At 43.4% G+C, this 25,035-nt stretch overlaps 1 protein-coding gene across 1 annotated transcript in view; it reads right to left on the minus strand.

Moving 5' to 3' along the window:
* Window positions 1–6,147: 6,147 nt before the first annotated feature.
* The window catches only part of gli1 (GLI family zinc finger 1), a 53,151-nt gene continuing 34,263 nt past the window's right edge, over window positions 6,148–25,035 (minus strand). Inside the window, exons 2-13 of the mRNA XM_061069943.1 lie at window positions 19,970–20,080; window positions 15,612–15,844; window positions 15,252–15,353; window positions 14,959–15,157; window positions 14,160–14,328; window positions 13,927–14,034; window positions 13,433–13,573; window positions 13,147–13,296; window positions 12,722–12,886; window positions 12,240–12,482; window positions 11,783–12,089; window positions 6,148–11,093 (exon numbers count right to left, since the gene is read on the minus strand). Coding sequence (XP_060925926.1) covers window positions 8,503–11,093; window positions 11,783–12,089; window positions 12,240–12,482; window positions 12,722–12,886; window positions 13,147–13,296; window positions 13,433–13,573; window positions 13,927–14,034; window positions 14,160–14,328; window positions 14,959–15,157; window positions 15,252–15,353; window positions 15,612–15,844; window positions 19,970–20,040 — 4,479 coding nt within the window. The 5' untranslated portion in view covers window positions 20,041–20,080 and the 3' untranslated portion in view covers window positions 6,148–8,502. The remainder of the gene's footprint in view (window positions 11,094–11,782; window positions 12,090–12,239; window positions 12,483–12,721; window positions 12,887–13,146; window positions 13,297–13,432; window positions 13,574–13,926; window positions 14,035–14,159; window positions 14,329–14,958; window positions 15,158–15,251; window positions 15,354–15,611; window positions 15,845–19,969; window positions 20,081–25,035) is intronic.

Raw genomic sequence — 25,035 nt, forward strand, 5'->3', positions numbered from 1 at the left:
CGGTGGAGTCCTGCCCTGTCTTTACTTCCCCTTATTAGTTGTGCAGTTTTGATACAATCAGATAAGAAACTTGCATTGTGCATATCTCTGCATCTGTGTCACTCTTCACCAGCTGAAGTTGGCTCCCTAAATCTACTCTTGAATCTTATTTATAAAAAAACAGGACAACATCTGGAGTCTTGTCCTGTTTGAATCCCCTTTATTAGAGGTGTCATTAGAGGCGATAACAAACCAGAGAAGTCTCTTTGTGCAACTTCTCTGCTTCTGAAGCGTCACAACGTGAGCCTCTATCATCATTAGGGCCCAAGCACTGACCTGACAGGTGAGGCCCTATTGAAATTGTAAGGATTATTATTATTATTATTATTCAGGCAAATTAATTGGCTTTTTTGAGGGCCTTAACTTGCTGAAATTCTAACCAAAATTTGCAGAAAGTTAGAAAGTGGTGACTCTTTACGTATTCTGGAAGAATTTTCAATGGCTCAACGGTGCCCCCCTGAGACCCCCGGAACGTGTTCACATTGACCGATCTTCACAAAAATCTATACACATGTGTATCATGACAAGACAAACAAAAAAAGTCTTCAGTTGCAATTGGAAAAACGCCACAGGAAGCCTGCTATTTTGCATTTAGTTTCCATTTTGGTCATATTCCACATTTTTATTTTGATGTACTTGTACCAGGACTTTCATTGGATCCACTTCCAATTGAGATGAGTGTCATCACAACAAGACGGAGATTAAAACTGATTGAGGGACGCATGGTGATTCGTTCACTCTGGAGTCACCTCCTGCTTTTGACTTTTCTTCATCACTTGTGTAATTGTGATGCCATCAGGTCAGACACTGTCTATTCTCACGTCTCTGGATCGGATCCTCGCACTGACTCAGGAGGATCACTGTACCAACTGCAGGTTAATTAATGCTAGCAGGTATTCGCCCCCCCCCCTGTGGGTTTTATGGCCTGCGACTGTTTTATGCGCGTCGCACCTGCGCTCGCCCCCCCCCCCCCCTGTGGAGAGACCCCGTCCTGCGCGCCATTCACCGCTGGATGGCTGTAGGAAGTGGTGCATGGGCAGCCGGCCTTTGTGCTGCGACCTGGACCTTAATCTGTTTTGCAACTGAAAAAAACATCCGAAATAGACCTCTAACGCAGCGTTCAGGACCCCCACCTTGGCTCGACACTGTAACACCCCCCCCCACTCCCCCCACTCCACACCTCTTTAGCAACTGTGTGAGATAATCACGTGTCCTGCAAACGGACAAACAAGCAGGGATCTGACCCAGGGGAGGGGATTAGAGAAATAAAAAAACTGTAAATTACAGTGATCATGCAACACTAACACAGATATAAAGGACTGTAACAAGGTCACTATAGTCCCTCTATGTACACGCTGCAGACATACGACTTGTCACATAAGATACAAATATTTTTCAGAATATTTCATTATTTTCATCTTCTTATTATGAGGATATCTCCTTTTCAACCCCGTCCACCTCCACCTTATCCACTTTCATGACTTTACATGTCATATAGCCTATAAGATACTTTTCCCCATATACATTAACAGCTTGTGGTGATAAACACAACACCCCCCCCCCTTGCCCAATTCATTTCTTAACCCATCCTGACTGTTAGGTGGTTGGGGGGAGGGGGGTATTTTGTCTCTTTATTGGATTGTGGAAGAGAAAGCATCCTGAAGGTGGGGAGGGAGCAGAGGGACAGCAGGGTCATCACGGCCCTTTGTGGTGGGATGGATGGAAGAGGGAGGAGAGAAAGAGAGAGGGAGGAGAGGAGGTGGGTGAGGATGAGGGGGGGGGGGGTGCAATAAAAGTTTGCAGCGGATGAGGGTCACATGGGTGCAGGGGGTTCGGCAAAGGTCCTGGGAGCTGGGTTTGTAAAGAAAGAGTCATGTTGGTATATAGGCCACTGTAAGACGGCTGCAGTTTAGATGATGAAGCAGATGTTTCCATTCTTTTTAATCCGTTTTAATCAAATTGTTAATTTTGTATGGGTACATTGTAGCTTGTTTGCACATGAAGTTTAGACCTGTAGCTTTTGTTGTCTCTTAAGCGTCATATTGCATTTTGGGCTCAACCAGACACTGATCAAATAAACCAACCATTCCCAGTATATTCCTTTAATCAACATATGATGCACTTCCTTTAAAAAGATCGGTACGCTGCATGTTCATGAAGATACTTGTTTTGGTAAAAAAAAGTTGTGCAGAGAATCAAGGACACAGCAATGCTGCAGCTTTGTAGATTATTTTCTACTGTCCTGTTGAAATAACAACTCATTCTGTCTCTTTCTCACAATAACACCTAGACACACACACACACACACACACACACACACACACACACACACACACACACACGGAGGAGCGCAGAGGAAGCAGTCCCACTGGGGTTTTGTCCCTGTCTGTGGTCTATGGGTTCAAAGCTTCTTGCATGGGGAGGAGAGCCCTTAAACGGCATATTAAGCAGGAGTTAATTATATGCCAACCTTAGGGACAAAGGAAAAAGAAAAGCCTCCCTCTGAATGGCAGGACAAGAAAAGAGAAAAGTCATTATGCTGCCCACTTCTTTGCATTTGAAAAACTCCGCTCTTATTTTGGCATTTCCATTTGTAACTCTGCAGAGGAGCGGGGATCACATTGTGGAGCGTCGACAGCACTCTCATCGCGTCGCTGCTGTGTAACTTCTTCACTTTGAACCCGTTCAAGAACGTAGTTTAGAAAATACACACTCACTCTCTAAACTGTGTGAAAAGAAACCACGGTCACCTTGCATCACAATCCCGTTTGGCCTGAGGCAGGAGAGAAGAAGACAATGTTTCCAAATGGGTTTGAGGAAAACAATCGGCGAAGGTCACTGTGCTTTGACTCTGAGATTTATATCATTGTGTCGAATAAGTCCAAGTCAAGCACAGCGATCTTCAATTATATTCAACAATCAATCCTTCTACAATGTGTCTACCTCTCATTTCTTCTAGTTGCAAAGGTGACATTTTACGGGTTTGAAACAACAACATTTGATATGTGTTTATACTTTGTGTAACAAGTTGGTGCATCTTTAGTTTATCAATCTTAAGTAGCTGTAGCTTTTGTTGTTTCTTGCATTTATATTCCCCTTAATGTATGTATTCAACATCCAAGGTTTGTGGCTCAGCTTTATCTTCTGCCGAGGTCCATGGAGAAGAGTTAAAATAAATCTAAAGAGGTTAAAACTCCAGATAGATTTGCAGCATATAGAACAAATAATAAAGTTGATCTTTATACCACAAATGTTGCTGGAGTTTTGTTTTCAGCATGTAGGGATTGTCTTTATTTTATCAGCTGGCCCTTCTGTAAATTCCAAACCTTCTCGTTGACCATGTCGCATGGAGATTCAAATGTTCTTTTCAAATCAAATCAAAAATCTGCATCCTCCAGATTGCAAATCAATAGTCCGTCAGGAGAACGTCCCTGTATGCCTTGGAGCAGATTAGTCACCTTTAACATCGGCGCCAGGCTGCAGTGGCTGCCCTGAGTCCACTGTGCCATGCCACAGATCCAAAATGCCAATATAGTCTAAGCACACTGGGGCCCCTGAACTGAACTATGAGCCAACACTGTAAAAAGTAATGGTGGTCGTGCCATGTTACAAAAGTTACTGCAAATCCGGTTTCACCATCAGATTAAATGACAGTTAGGTGACTTACAAAATTAGGGAAAATTAACAAGGTGGAGAATTCTGAATGTCGTGTTATGCATCTTATCATGTGTTTGAATCCTCATGAGGTTAAAGAGTTTGCATTTTAGGATTTGAACCTAGTTGTGTCTGTTGAAAGTGAACTGTGTGGTCACTGACAATGATCAAGTCTGTCTTTTTAAAAAAATAACACATGTGAAAGCTGAACTTTTGCCTGATTCAACAATTCCGACTGTTACTGCCCATCAAAAAGTCTCCTCTTAATGCTCTTTTAATGTAATAAGTGTATTCCGAAGTTCATATGAAGTGACTGTGCGGTTTCACTCACATGAGCAGTCAAACAGGCCGAAATTCATTCTAAAAGAGATAAATGTGTCCTAATAATAACTTTAACTTTGGAAAATCCCCACTTGATTGCACTTGAATGGCGGAAGGAGGGAGGAAACATTTTGTTCCCCCACATTTGGAATCTTTTAATGGACTGTCTTAATCACAGGAATAATATTACAGCTTGAAAAGATGTTTTAATCTTCATAATGACAACAATATTGTTTTTTGCGACGGATACGTTTGAACACAATATTTCCCGTTGTTTGTGCTAATTACTCTTTGTTTACTAATCGTTTCCACGTATCAGTTAATCCAAAGATAAATCTGAGCGATGCTGACAGGGATCAGAATTCCATTTGTGTTTGTTTCTTTTGCTGTTCCTCTTATTCGCCTTCAATCAGAAGGAAAATCACTCTTTGGTTACATTACTCATAACTTGCTTCCACACCACCATGTCCTGATGTGGTGTCACAAATAGACATGACTTCATTTTAAAGGAGTCACAAGCCCGAACGATTGGGAACTACTGGTGTAAAGTATCGCATGAAAGAGAAATCATTGGTATGAACTTTGTTTACTCGTGTTTCTTCTCCCAGTTTTCCCAACGGCCTCTTCTGCGATTGTGCTTTTAAAAGAGTACACGTGATGTTGATATGATTTTACAAGCGAGATTTGTCTTTTTTCTTTTTCGCAGCATTGGGCAGCACACGGAGCCAGTGCCCGCTGACCACAGAGAAACCGTCCAGGCGCTGACGTCACCACCATCGGCAGCCATTTTTAACACTCGTCCACTCACTTACTGCAGCAGCTCAGCAGATTCATAACAGGCTGGCGTGACAGGCAGCTCTACATCATACCCATAACCAGGGGCTTTCCAATCAGTCTGTGAGAAATCGGGTGATCATTTTGGATTAATACCCTCTCTTAGGTTATATAGTTTGAATAATATTGGAAAGTACTGCTTAGGGGTTGATATCTGGGAAGGTCTGCATTCGTGCCATGGTCCTCCATTTGAAGTGAATGAAGCAGTAATAGTGGGCAACATGTGCTTGTTCTCAGGCAGTGCTGCTCTCTATTGGAGGGAAGGAGTAACTGCATTAATCCAACAGGCACAGTAACAAATGTCACCCATATGCATTTTCATAACAAAACCCATCATGTCCGTATGGAAACAGCCACAAATTACAGCACAATAACAAAACAATTGAACCTCACATTACATAAACGTTTTTAAATAGTTGACAGCTCCTGTTTGGTTGTTTACAGAACAAACAGAGGAGAAGAGCAGACACTTGTTCTCACCTGGAAACTTGTTTAAGCATAAACATCATCCTGAAATTAGAATAACACCATCTGAGACTGAGAGCTACAGGATCCAGATCTGACAATACTCAATCATTAATATGATTATTGTTATTATTATTAATAAGCTTAAATATGGCAGTTCCAGTTAGCTGTTCCTTGTCTCTCTCTATTGTCGCTCCTCTTTTTACACCCATCTCTCCCCCATATTTTTCAACTAACCTCAGCCGGTCGAGGCCGATTGCCGCCAACACTGAGAGTGATTCTAGAGGTTACTTCCTGTTAAAGGGGATTTTTTTATCCTCCACAGTTGCCAATGCTTGCTCACGGGAAGTGTTCGGGTTCTCTATAATTTTGCAAGGTCTCGACCATAAGTGCCGTGAGAAAATGTGTGCTGTGATTTGGGGCTATACAAATAAAACTAAACTGACCTGAATTGAAAAGAAATTTTGAAATTCACTATTTGCAGATCTGCAGTGACTGCTGTAATAACACAAAAAGACCAATACTTGCTTTGTGACGGAAAACATAAAAAAAAAAATTAAAAAAAAGATCGACAAACATTCTGCATCCATCCCAAACTGAACATGTTTATTCATAGACTGGTAAAATATAGCACATTTGTATAAAAATGTAGAAAATTGTACACAAAATATAACACTTGGCTTTAGTCTATTATAGTAAATGCTACTATTATATCTTTCTGTCGCTAAAGGTTGATATTTTCTTTTGCCAGCAAAAAAGTCAGAGTGTAGGATGACCCCTATAAAAAAAAACACACGCACACACACACACACATAGAAGACGACATCCATAAAGTTCATTAATATAAAAGATAATTTTATACAAAACTTCTCATACATTCTAAAGAACAGCACTATCAGTCAGTGTTGCTTATTGCTAGTGTTAGTGTTGTGTTAACATTGACTATTTGTGCATCGTTTTCTCAGGCATTTGAAGGTGTCTTTGGTAGAATGTACACTGTACCAACATGAATATATGTTCATTTCCTGCTTATGCTCATTAACACTTTGAAGGGACGCTACTGTTTCATTCTGATAAAGTCGCTTAAAGAGAGTATTTACGTGTCCTTACCGAGTCTGGCTGTGCTCGGATGTCGAATGACAATTTGTTATTCTTCTCGAAATGGGGTTCATGTGAATAGTTATGCGAAACAGAGACCTTCCCGCACAGTGCTGTAGTCAGTGCAAAGCCACAGTGTAAAATTAGTCCTCCTGCCAAGAGCTGCAGCCTTTAATTCATGTGATACAGCTCAACAGTCCCACAGAAGTACCTCGGCGTAGCCATCAAAATATGTGTTTCACTACAGTGGTAGCAACTGATTAAATTCCTCCGTCTTGATCCCACTGTCCTGAATTCGCGACGCTGATTTTTTCTCCAAATAAACTCCTCTTTGGGATTCGAGCCAAGGTGCAGCAGCACTGTACGACGATTGTAGCTCTCAATTAAAGGCATCGATTAGTGATCTTTTATCAAATACAAAACCAGCTGACTCGGGTTTCATTTCCAAAAAAAATAATCCGTCATCCTCAGCTGAGTCGTGTAAGAGTCGTAGGTTTAGTTAATGTGGAGCGAAGGCAGTTCTGTTTGAGTATATCAGACATATAGTAACACAGAGGGGATTGTGGCACACATATAACATTTGAGCTTGACTCAGTAACCCCTATGTGTGCACCTTAGAAAGAGCAAGGCACTCTGTTTCTCAGTCACATAAACACCACTGAAAAATGTACACAGCTGCTTTAGGAACACATACAGTAAACATGTGGAGTGCAAACTCTCTGTCTGGAAAAGGCAATTTACAACACAATCTGAACACTAAAGATTCAGAATCCTGAGTGTCTGTGTGAGGGATATGTGTGTGTGTGTGTGTGTGTGCATGTGTGGGAATACGATGGCCCTGTTCAGACTTGGTACTAACATCCGCCCTGAGAGCTCTTACCCCAAGTGGACAACATTAAGTTCATCTGTTCACGACTGGTATATAAATTTGTCCTGAATGTGTCTCCTGTGACCACGTGAGATCACTTCCCTGCTCTATACGCAAATTATCAGGTACGTTATTTGTGCCCACGAAGACAAAATTATGACTTTTTACCCAGTGTGAGTTTACAGATGTGTCTAAGCGAGCAAGATTGAAAGAGGCGATTGAAAGAGGTGTATCACGTGATGCATTCAGGGACCTGCGCTGTCCCCTTGTGAGTGGATCCCTCAGGATGGAGGTGAATACCAGGTCTGAACAGGGCCTGTGTGTGTCTTTGTCTGCATTTGTGCACATGTGGGAATACTGATACGCCCCTGGTGCGTGTGAGTGTGACGTTCGTGACGAGGAAGAAATCTCTAGCAATGCGGATTAATATTTAGTAGCACCGAGAAATAATTTCTCAATCACTAAAAAAGCGTATCTCTCTCATCCGTCCGAATCGCTTCCTTAACAACTCCCGTCTGAACGTTGACCTTCAGAGTCCAAGCAGTCGATCAGGAGACAGCGGAGGATTTATCCAAAGTCTCATTGTCATATACACAACATATATAAATGTATATAAAACCTATTTACACGTATCATTCTCTGCTCCACTGTTCGCCACAGCCCTATGTGACTGGAATGCCTGTTTGGAAAAAGTTCAGCGTCAGTTTCATATCAGGCATAAAAAAAAAAATACCAAGTACCAAGGCAGTGATGGAAGAATACAGCAACGAGCGAAATTGACCAGGCACCTTTGGTTTTAAGGTTTAGGGTGGGGATTCTTAAAAATGTTGAAACCTGTAATGGGACCACATTATTAGCTTGGTCACAACTTGCGACCAGCATGCATTACAGCATATTGTTATTCCTGTTACATTGGTATCCAGTAGCAACAGACCCCTTGACAGTTCAGGGCCCTGGCTCGGAGAAGGGTTAACGGTTGGGTTCATTTATGAAGGCTTATGGGGACGAATAAAACAGCCCAGACTAATGAGTCATTACATGAAATGTTCCAAACGTTTGTCCGTCTCACCCCAACTGACCGTTCTTGCAACATACAAGAGAAAGTCACTATAAGCGACAGGACTTCGGAGTGTGACACTCCCGGCTGTCTACTTGAAGACCTCACCAAGGCCTCAGTTTGATTGTTAGTCAGAGTATATGCTGCGCTGACAAGGAGTTGTCTTCTAAGACAGAGTGTTCAGGTATTTATTCTCCCCAGCCAGCGAGGTAAGCATGGATGTCATGTCACCAACGGCCATGTTGGACAATCCAGAGCCTGGGGCTAAGCTGACAGAAGTCTGAGGGGTGTTGAGGCGCGATGAGGCCTGAGAGGAAGATCCCTGAAGGGGATTGTTGATCGGGCTGAAGGAGGAAGAGTCAGCATCATCGATGATGGAGGTGAAGTCTATGCGAGCATTGTCCAGGTCCAGGTTTTCTAAGGCATTGGAGATGGGGCCGGACTCAGTATAGGGAGCAGACTTAGTGCCAACTGTTGGATCCAGGTTGGATGCCATACTATGCTGCTGGTTGATACAAGGCCCGTTCTGGGGGTCCATGTGTTTGTCCATATCCATGTTGATCTGACCCGCGTAGTAGATGTTGTTGTTATTGGAAGGGGAGAACATTTCGCTTTGCGGGTGCTGCGGATGCTGGACTGGAGGAAGTCTGACCCCTCGTCTGGGGCTGGGAGTGGAGTGGACAGGGCTGAGGTGGGGTGGGCTGCCCAGGTAGCCCACTCCTACCTGTGGCACGCTGTTCTGGCGGCTGAGGGATTTCCGTACCTGCGGCGGCCTGGGGACCACCATCTCCTGGCCATAGCAGGAGCCTGGTAGACCTGTCAGCTGCTGCTCTTTAGGTGTCACAGAGCTGGGCCCTCGGCTGTGGGCTGGAGGACTCATGACCAGGTTCTGGTTGGGGTAGGAAGGATACGTCTGGTTCGAATAAAGGTTCTGATTTTGGTGCTGTGGGCTGCGCTGCATCATCACTGCCTGGCCACTCATATCCATATTTTCGGACAGTGAAGGAGGTTTTATTCCACTCTGCTGCTGCTGCTGCTGCTGCTGCTGCTGCTGCTGTTGTTGCTGCTCTTGCTGCTGCTCCCACATGAGAGCTTGCTGGGACTGTACATAGTTCCTCACCATCATTTCCTTCACCTGCATCATGGGGGTTTCTGGCCTCTGCCCTTCCGCAAGAGCAGTTCCAGTGCAACCCAAACTCAGGCCCCCTCTAGCAGGGTAAGAGTTTTGGGCCTGGCCTTGAAAGTCACAACTTGGATTGTTAGAGTTCCTCATCATAACCTGGGCTGTCTGTTGTGGGTAACCCTGAGTCTGCTGGAGGAGCATCTGCTGCTGTTGGAGCTTCGCACTTTGACACGCATCTCTGCCTCCCATCCCAGGGTGGAACTGCTGCTCGGGCTTGATGGTGAGCTTGTGGGTTCCATCAGGGCTGTTATAGAGGCCTGTCTGATTATTGAAGTGGGCCTGTGTCTGTTGAGGCTGCAGGGTGGGGTCTGAATACTGTATTCCTCGCTGGTTCTGCAGAGGATGGCTGGAAGTTTGGACTTGGCTGTGGGCGTCACTCCAAGGGCCTCCAGCGTCACCACCCTGGCCGATGCTGGGATAATGAGGACCCGAGGGACTGAGCTGGCAAGTGCTCATACTGTACTCGGCCTGTTGGAGAAGTGCATTGGACATGCCCTCTGAATGAATCGGCCTTGCTTGGCCCATTGGATTTCCGCCAGCCCGTGAGGTGACTTCCCCTGCCGGATTCGGATAGTGCCCCTGCATGTAAGCCTGGTCCGGGCAGCCCAGAGAGTCATGGCTTGGGGAGAGCTGGTTTGAAAGAGCAGCTCCACCTCCACCTCCTCCAAGAGTTGGATGCTGTTGCTGGTATCCCATAAAGTTTCTTTCTCTAGGGGGCAACATCAGAGAACGATCTCTGGCATCAACAGGGGAGAGGTGGGCCTCCATGCCCATAGACTCCATCATTACATTCTCGGTGATGCTTGGCGGCCGAGGGGAGTACAGGTGGCGGGAGAGACTGGTGTCAGAGCCACGGTGCTGCAGTGCATTCCTTCTGCTCATCATGGCCACGTTATTAAGGCTATTGTAGCGTTTTGGTAGAGCCTGTGGATCCGCTACTGATCGAACCGGGTCACTGGCTCGTCTGTTGCTGTTTCCTGGAGCCTGGTGTGGGTAGATAACACCGGTGCCATACTCTGTGAGTGCGCTGTGCCTACGTGGCCCGGCTTGTTGGATGAACGGGGGCAGAGGCTGACCCTGGTACTCGCTCAAAACACCTCCTCTTCGGCCCGCGGTTACTGGCTGCTCCATGTTGGGTAAAGGAGTGGGTGGAGGTCCACCAGTCGCTGCAGCGTATTTGGCCTTTAGGCTGTATTGCTGAGCGGGTGTTAAATTCGGAAGACCCGGCAATCCCCCTCCTCCACCAGGACACGGAGCTCCTCTGCGATTGGTCTCAGGAGAGAGGGCATCTCCCCCACTCTGCTCTTGGCCAAAGAGGTGACACTGTCCCCCTCCTGTTCCTCCCATCTGTGAGACCTCACTGGAGCGCCGGCTGGACAGGTAAGGAGACACCATGGAGGAGCGACGGCTGACGGTGTAGGCAGAGCTCAGACTGCTGGTGCCGCTTCCTCTCCTGTCGTTGGTGGGGCAGCCGATCGAAGTCCCACCTCCCAACTCGTGGTTGGACAGCTCCATGACACGTCGATTTGAAAGGAGCGGAGAAGGTGCACACATCCCTATATTCTCCCCTGGACCTGGAAATGGAAATACAAGAGGAAAGAGCTTAGAGACAGTTCATCAATACAAACAATTTTTTAAATTTAATTTAACTTTAGTAGAATTATTAGATCCTATTGAAGTAATCCCTGAACCCTTTATCAGTCCATTATTACCTCTACCAAGGAGGTTATGTTTTCATCTGTGTTTATTTGTTTGGTTGCCTTGTTTGTTTGTTTGTTTGTTTGTTTGCTAGCAGAATTATGCAAACAACTACTGGAACAGTTACTACGGAATTTGGTGGAAGGAGACAGTGTGGGTAAGGGATGCATCCATAAAATGTTAGTGCAAATACAGATCAGAGGAGATCTCACAAAATCCGAACATATTTAGGTTGTTGCAATCAGTGAGTGTGTGTAATGTAATGTAATGTGGTTTTATAGGGTTGTAGAATGTTTTCAACCACTGTGAGGTAACAAATAAGTATATAAACCTGTAACTACTGATGTGTAGCTAGAACATAACTTGGCCTTATTTTATTTCAGGAGACTGCTGGGCCTTAGGGGAATTATGTGTTTACTGAGTGCAATCCTAGTGTAAAACAACCTTTTGCCCAGAGAAAAGATTTAAAGAAAAACTTTTTTGGGCAATTTGCACTTCAACATGAATGAACCCAAAGAACATATTCTAAATAATAAACCCATGATGATAATATTACAAAACTGACCAGGAAGTGTTGGTAGCTTGTTGCCTGCACAGCGACTAGGAGGCGTGGGCCTGCGGATCTGCTTCAGCTTGTCAATCTTCAGGTTCTCCAGCCTCTTCAAAGCCTGCGATGACATTCCCATCGCTCCTCCCAGACCTCCTGCCTCCCCTCCTCCACCTGCCACTCCGTCCTCCAGCGCTGTGAGATCCTCCAAGCTGCCGGCTGCATTCAGGTTCATCTCCACCCCGCTGTCATTGTTGTTGGCGCTCCCCAGTGGAGAACGTTCACTACTGCATGATGACTGACCTCCAGGACTTGGCTGGGATTTCTGAAAGGAGTAACATAAGGATAAGTTAATTTACACTGTAAAAAACCCTATTAAAACGGCAGAAATATTAATTATATGTGATCTGAGTTTTTTTTAAATTTTACATTTTGAAAAAAAAACAGCAGGCCATGAATAAAAAATTACACTGACCATAGCAGTCTCAGGAGCCAGCAGTTTGCAGTCCTCCCTGCGTGTCTCCTCTTTCTCCAGCAGAAGTTCAGAGTTCTGGCCTCCAGGGGTCATAGCTGAGCCAGGGGGTCTAGGCCCCGTGTCTCCCCGATGCTTCTTGGTGATGTGGGCTTCGGGGCCATGCACCGTCTTCACGTGTTTACGTAGAGAGCTCGGATCTGTGTACCGCTTAGTGCAGCCGGGGATCTTACATACGTACGGTTTCTGCAAGACATCGAAGTGTCAGTCAATACACAAAACTCTAATTTGTATAACTGCATCTGAGAGTTTTGGCCCATCAAAAAATATAGCTACTACTTCTGTAGATATTTAGTTAAACCTCACATTGTGCATGAATCTCACATTAAACATGTTTGTTATTCGCCAGGGCATAACGGATGTGAGCAGACAAGCTATGGAGATTAAGATTCCAGATTACTTTTCAGTGATGTACACGACTATACCTCATTGGAGTGAGTCCGGTTCTGGTGCTTGGCGCGGTCCGAAGCGTTGGAAAAGGCCTTGTTGCAGCCTTCATGCTCACACACGTATGGTTTCTCCCCGGTGTGAGAGCGCAGGTGGGTCTTCAGATTTTCCAGGCGAGAGTAGGCCTTGTTACAGCCTTCAAACTAAAACATTAATATGACAAAAAAGTGGTTTTGTAAGACAAGATGCAATAATGAAAAGTACCATAACATAAAACGTAAACTACCTATATAGCTTCACCAAAAGGCCTAAAACTCTACAGCCATATTGTGTTTGAACTACAGTACACTCATAGTGCAAGGGTTTTATATAAAGATGATTATATTCCCCTCTTGCATCCCATCCTTGTCATGAACATAAAAATATGATGCATATTTCGATGGAAGCTCAGAGACTGACTCACAGTGCACTTGTGTGGCTTCTCTCCCGTGTGCCTGCGCATGTGAACCACCAGCATGTACTGGGCTTTGAACGGCCTCTGTTCTCGGCTGCACTCCTGCCAGTGACACACAAACTCCTTCTTCTCGCCATGAATGTGCTCATTGTTGATGTGCTGCAGAGTCAACAGATACGCAGGGAGACACATTATTAATCATAGGGATATACATGTAACCTTGACCCCAAAGTTTTTCAATTTTTCCCTTTGTTATTTCCCCAACCTGCAGGGTCTATAGCTCAGTCTTTCTTACATGTACTAGCTGGTCCTGTGTGTCAAATTCCTTGATGCAGCTTTCCCAGTGACAGTTAGTTTCGTACACGGCCTCTGGCTCCGGTTTCATGTCGTCTTTGTCCAAGTCATCTCTGCCGTCCAGGAGACCCATGAGAGGGTCCTGATGGGCACAAACCAAAAGGGTTAAAAACAGTACTGTGCAAACATATAAAAAGTTTAACAATCTCTACACAGGGCCATATTTGCCTTATATTAGATAATTCATATCAGCCAGTCGTGTGATCCACTGCTGATGTGATGTCATTAGAGGTTATTTTCAAACTACAGCCACGTGAAAAACAAACGCGTCTGACCTGATCTCCTGCTGTGTTCTACAAAGCAACAGGTAAATTCTGGAAAATGTCCTGATTCAATTTTCTGCACATTTTCTGGAAAACAGCTTATTTGACTCATCTAAGAACAAAAGCTAAGATGTGTGAAAACTCTTTCATGAGAGTGAGACTGTTTCTGTACCTGAGTTCCAGTGGAAGACGGACTGGCTACATCTCCCTCTGATCTCTCCTCCAGGCTCTTCAAACTGATGCCATCCATCACACTGCCCAGCCCTGGCTCCGTTTTCAGCTACACAACAACAAACGCATCATGTGGTTTAACATTATGCACAAATTGTGTCCGTTTCTTAAACTCACTCACTCAATGGACTGCTGTGGCTGCTTTGTGCAGGGAATGATCGAGAGCTGTCTTACGTGTCCGTGCTTGGGCGTGACGTGCAGCCGAGGATTGTGCGGAGGTAAGCGTGAAGCCTGGCAGGGACCTGGTGTGTGTCCCCCCAGGTGCGTCCCCCCGCCTCCACCGTACATGCTGCCGTGTTGCCTGGATTGGCAGTTTATGTTGCTGGAATAACCCAGAGACGGACTGTGGAGAAACAGAAAAAGACAAGATTAACAAAAGCTGAAGGAACCATGGAGGCATTCAAATAAATCAAAAATTGAACAGTGACCAGTTTGCTGTAGGTAGATGGATGAGGGCATTTCTCATGACATGGTTATTTAACTCTTGTTTTCTAAAACTAATATTTAACCTTAAACCAGCTGTTTCTTTATTTGCCTTTGGTATTTAATCAGTTTACCCTGGGACATGTTTTAAGTGTGTAAATACCTTTCATCACCATAGTTACTGAGCATTTAGCCAGTTAGCTACCAGCTCTCAGACTGGGACAAGCACGTTTGAAGTGGTGAATGACACAGACATTTCGATTTTGCATCAGTTTTTTCTCCATCTGCTATGGCTTTACTTATATTTACTTCTCATCATATAATATTAGAGTGTGATTGTGGCTGAATGAGGCGAAAGGAGGTAGCAAAAAACGTATAATGCATATTGTGAGGTTAGATTAAAATCATAGATTTCGTTTTGCATCAAATAACATTAATACTAGAGCTTCTGAAGTGCAGTTGCTGATTTAGAGGATAAGCGATAGTGATATCTTACTGACTTTTATGCATTATTGAACTTAGCATACAGAGAAGTAGAGAAGTGTCTGACCTCATGGCGCTGACAGAGAGATGACCGTAGGAGCTGGCTCCGTTGGGGTTGCAGCGCGAGTTGACAAAGGCCACTAAGGAGTTGGGTGATGTCCGAATCACCGTCTGCAGGTCGACACTGGCGTCGGACAGGGGAGAGATGGACAGGGCTCTCTTTTTGCTCAGCTTCAGGATGGAGCGAGGTGTGTTGAACCTCGACCCTACAGGACGACAAGAGCAGGACGCTTCGTTAGTTAATTTGATTCGATGCAAAAGATCTTTTTACATTTAATTTTAAAGAGAGCGTTTCCTTACCATCAACAGATCCAATGTGGTCAGAGCCAGGCTGAACCTGGCAGAAGTTATGGTGAGAGGACATCATGTTGTTCTGGGAACAGTAGGGGGTGCTGTTGCCACCTGTATGGCATTAAGGACAAGAGGGAAACAGACATCAAGACAAATGGTTGCTTAGTTACAGACAGAGCCAGTGTGCACATGTTCAAAATCTCCATATTGACATGCAGTCATGTGACTATTGGTTGAGCAGGAAAGAAGAACTAGTTAGTTTCTTCACCCCCCCCCCCCCCCCCCTGGATCTGTTTGGTATCTTTAAGTCCAGATCAGTAACAGCTGTGAGGTTCACAAGGTGTAAAAGATACTCTGAGTGTGACTCACCCTCCGTGGGCGGCATGCCCCTGTGGCCCATCACGCTGAGGGGCGGGGGGGCCTGGGGGGGCCTCATGTATTGATCCATGCAGTGGCCGATCCCCTGTGCTGGTCCCGATCCATGAGTCATACTGGGAGTCATGGGATTATACATAGCTCGACAGTCCTGGGCAGGGCCGTTGTGGATGGAAGCGCGGAGCGGAGACACATCGCTGTAGGGAGACTGGTCGGGGGGGCCAAGGCTGCAAATACACAGGAAAACACACATATTAGAAAGGTATTCATATTGAAAAAATACACTTAAATCAATGTGATTGAAATGGCCTCGTCAAAAAGTTGTGATGGCCATCGTGTAATGTGGCCAAAAAATTACATCAAGATAAAAAAGAAGTATAGCGATGACTTGGAAGTCTGATTCCCCGACTCTCAAAGACAGATGGTCTGTGGAAATGAACAGTTGTATTCCTCTTGAAAAGATTACACCCAGTAGGTGGCGCTATCACTTCTCAGAAAGAAATATAAGTTATTTTTGAAAATCTGGCAGTCTTATTTGGAATACATGGATACACCATCAACGGTAGCATAGGACTGTTACTATTTGGAGCTCTGAATTACATTATGTACTGTGTAATTGCGGTATTTCTCTGTGATGTCTCATCCTATGCACCAACTTTTTTCTTTTTTTTTCTCTCTTTGGGTGGTGGGAATTATTTACTTTATTTATTTAATTAGTTTTATTTCATCTATGTGTGTATTTTTTTATTTTGTTATGTAATTTTCTGTAATGTTTAATGTAGAGTGCTCTTCTGTATGCTCTGCATGTTCTCTTGCATTGTGAAAATATTTGGAAAAATAAAATATTCCAAAAAAAAAGACAAAAAAGAAAATACAAATCTGTCGATATATATAATCATCAAAGTAACGGTCATATAATTTTTTTTTGGTGAAATTCCTTTAAGCTAAACATATCGTTGATCCTGACTTAACACTGTGGTTGTAAACTCTTCTTTATGAGCAGAGAATGACAAAAACATTTTACAAATCTTAAGATCAATTATGTGGTAGAACTCCTCCCTGTTAATTCATGAGGATATCGATATATATATATATTGGCCTTGTGGTGTATATATGCTTTTGAATATATATGCTATTGATATAAATTATGTTTCAATAATTCTATAAATTCTCTCTCCTTTCTCTCCAGGGTTGCAGCAGCAGCAGACCTAGTGATCTGTTTCTTTCATATTCCTTTTCTGATGTGTCTGGTGGTTCAGGCTTTCTTTCTGTTAGCTTTGGTCTGGTATGTTGGTTTAGGGTCGAGGACGATCCCCGGATCCTACGAGCCTTTGTGGGTTGGTCTGTGGAGTTTTCCTTTCTTTTGTTCATGGTGGCCGGCCCATCAGGCCTTTTGTTGAATTTGGTTGTGTTTGTTAATTCCTTTTATTTCTTTTGGAATAAATGTATCTTTTTCTGGCTGCTAACTCGGACTTGTTTGTCATGTCTGACCTCTTTGTGATGAGCCTTTTTAACGGGTGGAAATCTTTTTATATTTTTATGGATATTTTAGGCAACTTTGTGCACTCAGTTTTGGCAAATTTAGTGATGTTGCTGCAGTAGTTTGGTCAACAGGTTGCAGTATTGAGGTGATTTGGTGCAGGGCTGTGTCCTGTAGCTGAATATTGTTGACTCTTTAAAATTAAATTCCTCCAGACCTCAGGATCAAAACTTTGTACTCGTACTTAAATGTAAAAAGGGAAGAATGTTTAAATAAAGCAGTTAAAAGTTACTTAAAGGCAGAAACATCAGTTAAGGGCATATTCAGTGATGGTGCTGACACATGAAATAAAGAGGGGAATGTGTGATATGTGTGAGATAAATAAAATGTTAAATGAAAAAATCAATGACATTTTTAAAGAACATTTGATTTGATTGCTATGCATTGTGGAAAATCACTTTAGAAAGATGGAGGTGAAGCTGTGTTTTACAACTCTTTTTCACAGCAATGCCCAACAACTAACACACAACAGTGAAGGGCAGAAATATGTAAATGCGACACAATACCAGCTTCTGGAAAAGCAGTTTAATTACTAAAGTATTTGTAGTAGCAGGAACAGGTTTTGGAAGCAGTTTACCACCTGGGAAAAACAGCACAGCCCAGAGGAGCTTGGGGGGGGGGGGACCAATATTCCATCTTCACTGGACTTTGTTGTGATGTCTCCTCCTCACCAGTAGAGGGTGTATAGCCCTTATCTTGCTCTACACTGTGGAAACTTGCTCATCTGGGTTTTTCCCCTCCAAAGTAGAAGTGAAGCCTCATTGGAACTTTCCAGTCTCCTCATGAATCTCAATGTATTCTCTGACCTCTCCTCATTCCCACTGCTTCGTTTCAGAATGGCTCTCCCCTGTTCCCCTCCTCTTTCTCTCTCTGCTCCTCTTTTTTAAAAGGGACAGACTTCATCCATCCTCCTCCTTTCACTTCTCTAATGCTGTCACCACGACGTGTATTCCACACAGGAGCTTAATCTGCCCTCTCTAATCCACTGTGCCGGTTCCCCCCCGCCGAATTTACCTCCCTCCTTTCTCTTTTCCCAATCATCCCTTCTGTTCTTCTCTTTCTCTCTCTCTCTCTCTCTCTCTCTCTCTTTCTCTCTCTCTCTCTCTCTCTCTCTCTCTCTCTCTCTCTCTCTCTCTCTGTCTCTCTCTCTCTCTCTCTCTCTCCTCCTCTTCTCTCCCTCCTCCTCCTGCTCTTCTGTCTCTCTCTCTCTGTCCTGCTCAGGCACCTTTCTCTCTCCGCTGCTCCCTCTCTCTCTCTCTGGGTAACCTGAGTGGGGCGCGGGGCAGTCATGCAGAGCGCAACAGGGCCTGGTCAGCCTGTAATTAGCAGCTGTCAGAGAGGCCGAGTCCACCCGCAACCTGGGTGGCATGAGGGAAGGGAGGGTGGGGGGGGGAGTGAGGGGCTGAGCTACAGGCCTGTGTCCACAACAATTGCTCCTGCTCCCTCGTAATATCCCCTGGTGTTAAAATAGGAGCAGTTTTCTGAAGGTGAATATAATTTTATGCTTCCTCGAGACGGGCTGCTCTGATGTGGGCCGAAAGATTGAGATGAGAAGTGATAAGATCAGAGAGTTCAGTCATTTAGAAAGTTCTTTCTTTTGGAAGGTGCATTAAGGAGATCAGCATCCTGGTTAGGTTTAAGACGGGAAACGAGCATGAACGGCTCGACTGGCTTTGTCCTGAGTTTACAAAAAAGAACACCTTTAAACACCTTCACTTGTGCATGAACTGAAACGTAATTATTAAATGGAATTCAGTAAATATTTGTGGTTGCCAGGTTTGATTCCTTCAATTCTGAGCACAGACCAAAACCTGAACGGGCTCACTGACCCTACATGGCAACCTGAGCTATTGCTGGAGATGCTGCACAGCAAAGTGCTGGAGGATGGATATACTGTCCTATCTCAAGACATATAACTCCAACACTAAAATCTGCAGTCGCCTTCAGTTTTGACCTTTCACAGACATGTCTTTTTTTTTCATATACTGGCACTGCACATCGGCTGATACAAGTAATACTCAGTAAAAAATATACTAAGTTAGAGATAACTTGGCAACATTTCATGTCATCAGCCCTTTCTGTATGTTTGTTGGCTGGATTTGAAGCAAGATCAAACAAAAACAACTGAACAGATCAACAGAACTCCGTGGAATGATGGGACCAAAATAAGAACCCATTCAATTGGAATGTGGATTATTAAAGGGGGGTGGAACCAGGAATTTATTTTCTTAACTATGAAAGATAGGTTGTAATTTGATATTTCTTTTGGTGATTTCTCAGAGAATATCTCATGGATCTTGATGTAAAAATCTGGCATTTTAGGGGACTGATATTTCTGGCCATTTGAAATTTGCTGCAGATCCAAATAAAAATCCAGATCTAGTTAATTTAAATGTGGTTCATAAAGAGACTGTAAGGCCTTGTCGGAGGTATGAATAAAATAAAATAAAAGGAAACATACTATTTGTATCTTCTTCTCAATTCTTGATCAACAAGTTTAGGGATCCATATTTTCTAACTCAGGAGTGAGCCAGGCTGTTTCCCCTTGTTTTAAGTCTATGCTTAACTGGAATAATTACGTCCTTATCAATCAATCAATCAAATTTTATTTGTATAGCCCATATTCACAAATCAGAATTCGTCTCATAGGACTTTAACATGGAGTGACATCCTCTGTCCTTAACCCTCAGCAAGCAAACTATTAATCCTCTCATTTATCTCTTAAATCATAGATTTTTCTCTTATAAGATAGTTTCACTGAGAAACAATGTTGTTAAAATGCAGTGTAATGAGTGAGGACAGTAAGTCTTACCCTCTGGAGGGCTGGCTGGGTGAGGTCTCGTAGTGATACAGCCCCTGGTGTGGCTGCATGTCCACTGGCATCGGAGCTCTGAGACCTGCTGCTCCCCCTTACTCCCTGGACCTGGGACACAGAGACCAGGACGCGGTTAGAACCAAACAAACCCGACCACACAGAACCGAACAGCATCAGAGAGAAGGACGGCCCAGCAGACAAAAACAATTGTGGTTGGGGAAGAAATAAGAAAATAGAGAACAACAAACCCGACCAAGCAAAACAGTTCAAGGGAAAAATAAACTTCTGAGTCATTTTTTGTTTTAAATAAACGGAGTTGATATAAATTGATTAATCTATTATTTAATAAAAAGAAGAAAATGTAGTACCATGATATAAATAGAGGTAATTTATTAAATTCATTACAAATAGTTTTTAAAAGACCTGAATTCATTTAATTTTACTTAAAAAACAAAAGACTAGAAGTCAAAGTACGGATTTGTTTCTGTATAAAAATCTTACATTGAGCATAAATTAGCCTTTAGACAAAACATCAAATGGGTCATTTCTTTGCACTCTCTTCTTTTAGTTAAGTTTTTCATGTTTTAAAATACTTAGGTTAAACCCTCTAATCTCTCTTTTAAACTGAGTCCTCTCAAAGTGGCTCAAACGCTGCTGACAGACACTAAAAACCTGCCACAGCTGCTCATCCTGAACAGACAGAGGACACAAAAAGCTGGGTGTCGCCTTGAAGCTTAAAGGGCGAGCGCTGAGGGGATGCTTGAACCAACAATATTAAAAACTGAGAGCAGAACAGAGCAGCTTCTTGTGTCAGGTAACTCCAGCTGAGGGATCCCACTAACAAGCACCTGGTCATTACCTCCAACCACATCAGTGCAGGTACTAACTACTGTCGGAGCTGAGGCGCGTACGTGTTAACAGAGCTAATTAAGATGATGTCATAGCAACCACAGACGGAGACGCTTACAAATCTTTATTGCTAAAGGTAAAAAAAAAAAAAAAAAGGTTTCAGATCTTCCCTCTGATGCCACATTCTTTAGCTCTGCCCTTTAAGGCTCCACGGAATCTTTTTGATTTATGCTTCTCGGACAACTTTACGTTCTGAAAAAATTCACCACCAGAACAGTAGGTGGCGCAACGGAAGACGAGCTTAGAGAAGCCTACCTCTAGGTGCATAGAAGAAGTCCACGGTTGTTTAACTTCTCCTGTCCTCCCGGCTTTCCTCACAAACAGTGAAGGATGGCAACTAACAGAACTAAATAAAGTGACACCCAGCGGGTCAAAATGCTGATGTTATCGTTTCGTAGCGCAGCGGTTCCCCGGTCTTGTTTCAGAACTGTGTTGCTAATTCCACAGCTTGAAGCTACATGGAGGCAGCAACTTCCCCCCAGCCTCACACACAGTCAGCAGGGACTCCAGATACTAACTACTACCCAGTGTTTGCTTCTAACCTGACGGTATTGTAGAAACAGTGTCATGATAGAAGTGGAATTAAAGTCGTGACAGCGGGTTGTTGTGCTGTTACCACAGCCGTTAGCATGGTGGCTAGCCCGCTAGCGCCGTTATGACAGGGCGTTATTACCGTATGTGACCGTGCATACATGCCGTCAGTGTTCTAACCAGCCACCGTCAGCCGGACAACTCCGCTGGCTTAACACACATTTATCGTAGAAATTATGTCGTTATATAAATATATATATATTATAAATATACACGGATAGTTCGAAAAATCAGAGGTGCACGAAGAGCGAAGAAGAGTGGGCGTTCCACAGCGGAGAGGGCGGTCCTATCTGTCCGTGTCAGTAAAAACGGAGAAGCATATATCGGCCTTTAGTCCTTGTCATGCATGAGGAATCAAAATATCACATTGCTGTTGTTCATGTGACAAGTGTTGGAGCCCTGTCTGGGAAAGCCGCCGTCCCTCTGTGGATGAAAGCTCCCTGGTCGCAGGGTAACAGGTTGCCAGGCCTGTTATGTAGTAGCACACAAGTGTTAAAAGGGCAGTAGGGACCTATTTAAGCCCCCAAGCCACCAGAGGGATTTGGCATGCAAAGTTAGCCAGTGCCTAAATGACGTGGGCGGTCCGGGGTTAATGGCACAGATTCAGCACCAGCTTCAGATGTGTGTATGATAATTAGCCGGAAGTGCTAAATAGAGATCTCGACGAGCACCTCAGCTGTCCAGAACCAATAAATACCAAGAGAGAGGACTCCAGACAGCCTGACACACACACATACACACCACACACACACACTACACACCTGTCAGTCTCACCATGGGGTGCCACAATATTCCAGTGGCCACCAAGTCGACAGAGAATGTGTGTGTGTGTGTGTGTGGTGAAAATACAAGAAGCAGTTAGTAGTGGGTAAGCCCCACGGCAGGTGTGTATGAGAAAAGAGATTTGGAAACATGTGTATCTGCTACTGTGTGTGTGTGTGTGTGTGTGTGTGTGTGTGTGTGTGTGTGTGTGTGTGTGTGTGTGTGTGTGAGAGTGTGTGTTTTTGTTTGTTTGTGACATGATTAATAGTTGTGTGTCTCAGATTAGAAGTGAATAATGTGAGCAGTATATTTTTTGAAAAATATGTTTGTGCGTATACGCGTGCGTGTGTCTCCTGGGAGCGATGCAGCAAGAGTGTGTTTGTGTGTTTTTGTGTGTTCTTGCTGTTGTAGCTATATGTCCACACTCACTCAACTGTGTTGTGTAATCAGTTTACAATCTCGAGTAAGTCAACAACAGTAAACCTGAGCTGCTCTGCCATCTTGAAATTCATTCTCCAGCTAATAAACTTGTAGAGAGAAACATAATCCCACCTGTCAAGATACAAACATACACAACATTAAGTCCTACTTCTCTTACTAATACAAGAAGTAAAGTGCGAAAAAGGACACAACTTAATCTTGTAATATCAGAAATATTTAACAGAACATAGTAAAATAATAAGAAATATGATACAATTGATGGTATTTAAAGATTTATTTTTTGCCTTAGTAGTTTCTTGTTGTCAGATTTTTAACTGTTTCATCATATTGAACATATTTGATGCAAAATGTCTATATTTATTATTTCATGAGCACAGGGTGGAGATATCATCCACATATACATATTTACCATTTGAACTTATATTGGTTGTACACATATTAATGCACATCCGAATGAAACAAATGTGTGAATGTGTAAAATGTGTATAAAGTCTATGGTATAAAACTGCCTGTGTATGTGAACATGTTGTATATGTTTGGAAAAATGACTTCACCATGATGGATGATTTCATACATCCGTGGTGCTGACACAGGTGTTGTGGCATCAGGCTATTTTAGGTCAATATTTTGTGAGAAACTCGAAGGGAGTCTGGTCTCTGGTGTAATTTGTGGTGCTGGGCTCGAGAGGGATGGGGCAGCATAAAAATTAAAAAGCCCAAAGGCCATAAATCCCACGGCAAACTAAACAAGGGTGCTCTGCTGCGGCACAGCGAGCCGGGCCGGAGCCGAGGACAGGAAGTGCAGCCACTTTCTACGACCAAAACCTCCAGCTTCACCAACCCCACAACATCATCACCAGCCCGTACAAATAAGACACACCTAAACACATCTAATCTTATGCAGGCTGGACACCGTCCACAGGAATCCAGTGGGAAAAACTCAGGAGAATAGAGTGAACAGGCTGAACAGGATCCACACAACATGAAGACTTATTGAACATTGTATGCATGAACTAACAAATAATTTCCAAATTAATTAATTCATCTAATTTATCTATTTAATTAATCAATTTATTCTTTTTAAGAAAAGTCGTTATAGGCCTATGTGAGGAAAGTGCTCGCTGCAAGTTCATTTCTAAGCTTGATATATATTATGGATTACTTGAAGAACAAAAAAGGTTAAAATACTTTTGAAAAAGGAATTTAAAAAAAAAATTGTAACACAACTTCAGATTTTTTAAATATACTGTAAGTGTACTATGTTTTTTATATTTATGGATTGTGAAATTGGCTGAGCTCAGTTACTGGATACTTTTAAACGAGCTTAAGTCCTGACTGTGGTTTATCATTGTACATTTCCATTCCAGTTTATACTGATCTAGTTACCAAACCAACACAGCTTTCCACCAAAAAATAAAATATGTTTTTTTATATCCCTGATGGACTGTTGCTCATTCCCTGTCAAGAGCCAACTACTGATGCTGTAAAAAAATAAAAAAACACCATTCAGCAAAAGCTAAAACTAAACTACAACCAAAATACTCTTTTCTCTGAGGGGGTCAATCATGTACAGATTTATGTAACCTCTAAAAGAAGATAGTTCACATTCCACTTTCGAAGAAAAAGGTTTAATCCATAAACAATAAAACACAAATTGACTCGGTTTAATAGACTCAGACAGTCTGGAGCAGTCCAACATGCTCTGGCATGAGCAGGAGCTCACGGTGGCTTAAAGTAGATAATGACTGAACTGACATGTACCGACTGTAGGACTTTCACACATGAATTTTCCTGAAAATTTCCAGAGGGGCTGGACAGCAGAAAGTGGGACAGGCCAAATGGTTCACCTCATTGGTAGCTTATGGTAGCTAATGCTAGCAAACTTAAGTAGATAAGGGCCAACAACGGACATTTTTTCTACTCCTGCGACTGTTTCACTACATCGCTAATTTATCATTTACGATTGTAGATGCTTAATTGTAATTTAGTCTTAGCACAAGTAGAAAAGAGTCTCAAAGTCAGTGAACTGTCTCTGACATGCTACACAACAAAATCAATCAAATATACCGATGTTTTTGGACTCAAGCTAACGTTAGCTGCCATGTCCCTACTACACCAAGTAGCTGCTTTCCGACATGCAATGAACTCCACAGATCCTCCATATTGGAGGAGGTGCATGTGAAACAGACGTAGAAGACACAGACAAAGATGTCCAGAGAGTTTGTGGTGTCAATTCAATCACATGATCTCTGCAGCGGAGTTAATACGTCACTTCCTGCCTCTGTCTGCTCCACCCGGCTGCTCCACCTCCACCTCTCTCCCGAATAATGCGGAGGATTTGGTGCTGCTGTGAACGCGTCT

This window comes from Limanda limanda, chromosome 4 (genome assembly GCF_963576545.1).
Source record: "Limanda limanda chromosome 4, fLimLim1.1, whole genome shotgun sequence".
Classification (NCBI taxonomy): domain Eukaryota; kingdom Metazoa; phylum Chordata; class Actinopteri; order Pleuronectiformes; family Pleuronectidae; genus Limanda; species Limanda limanda.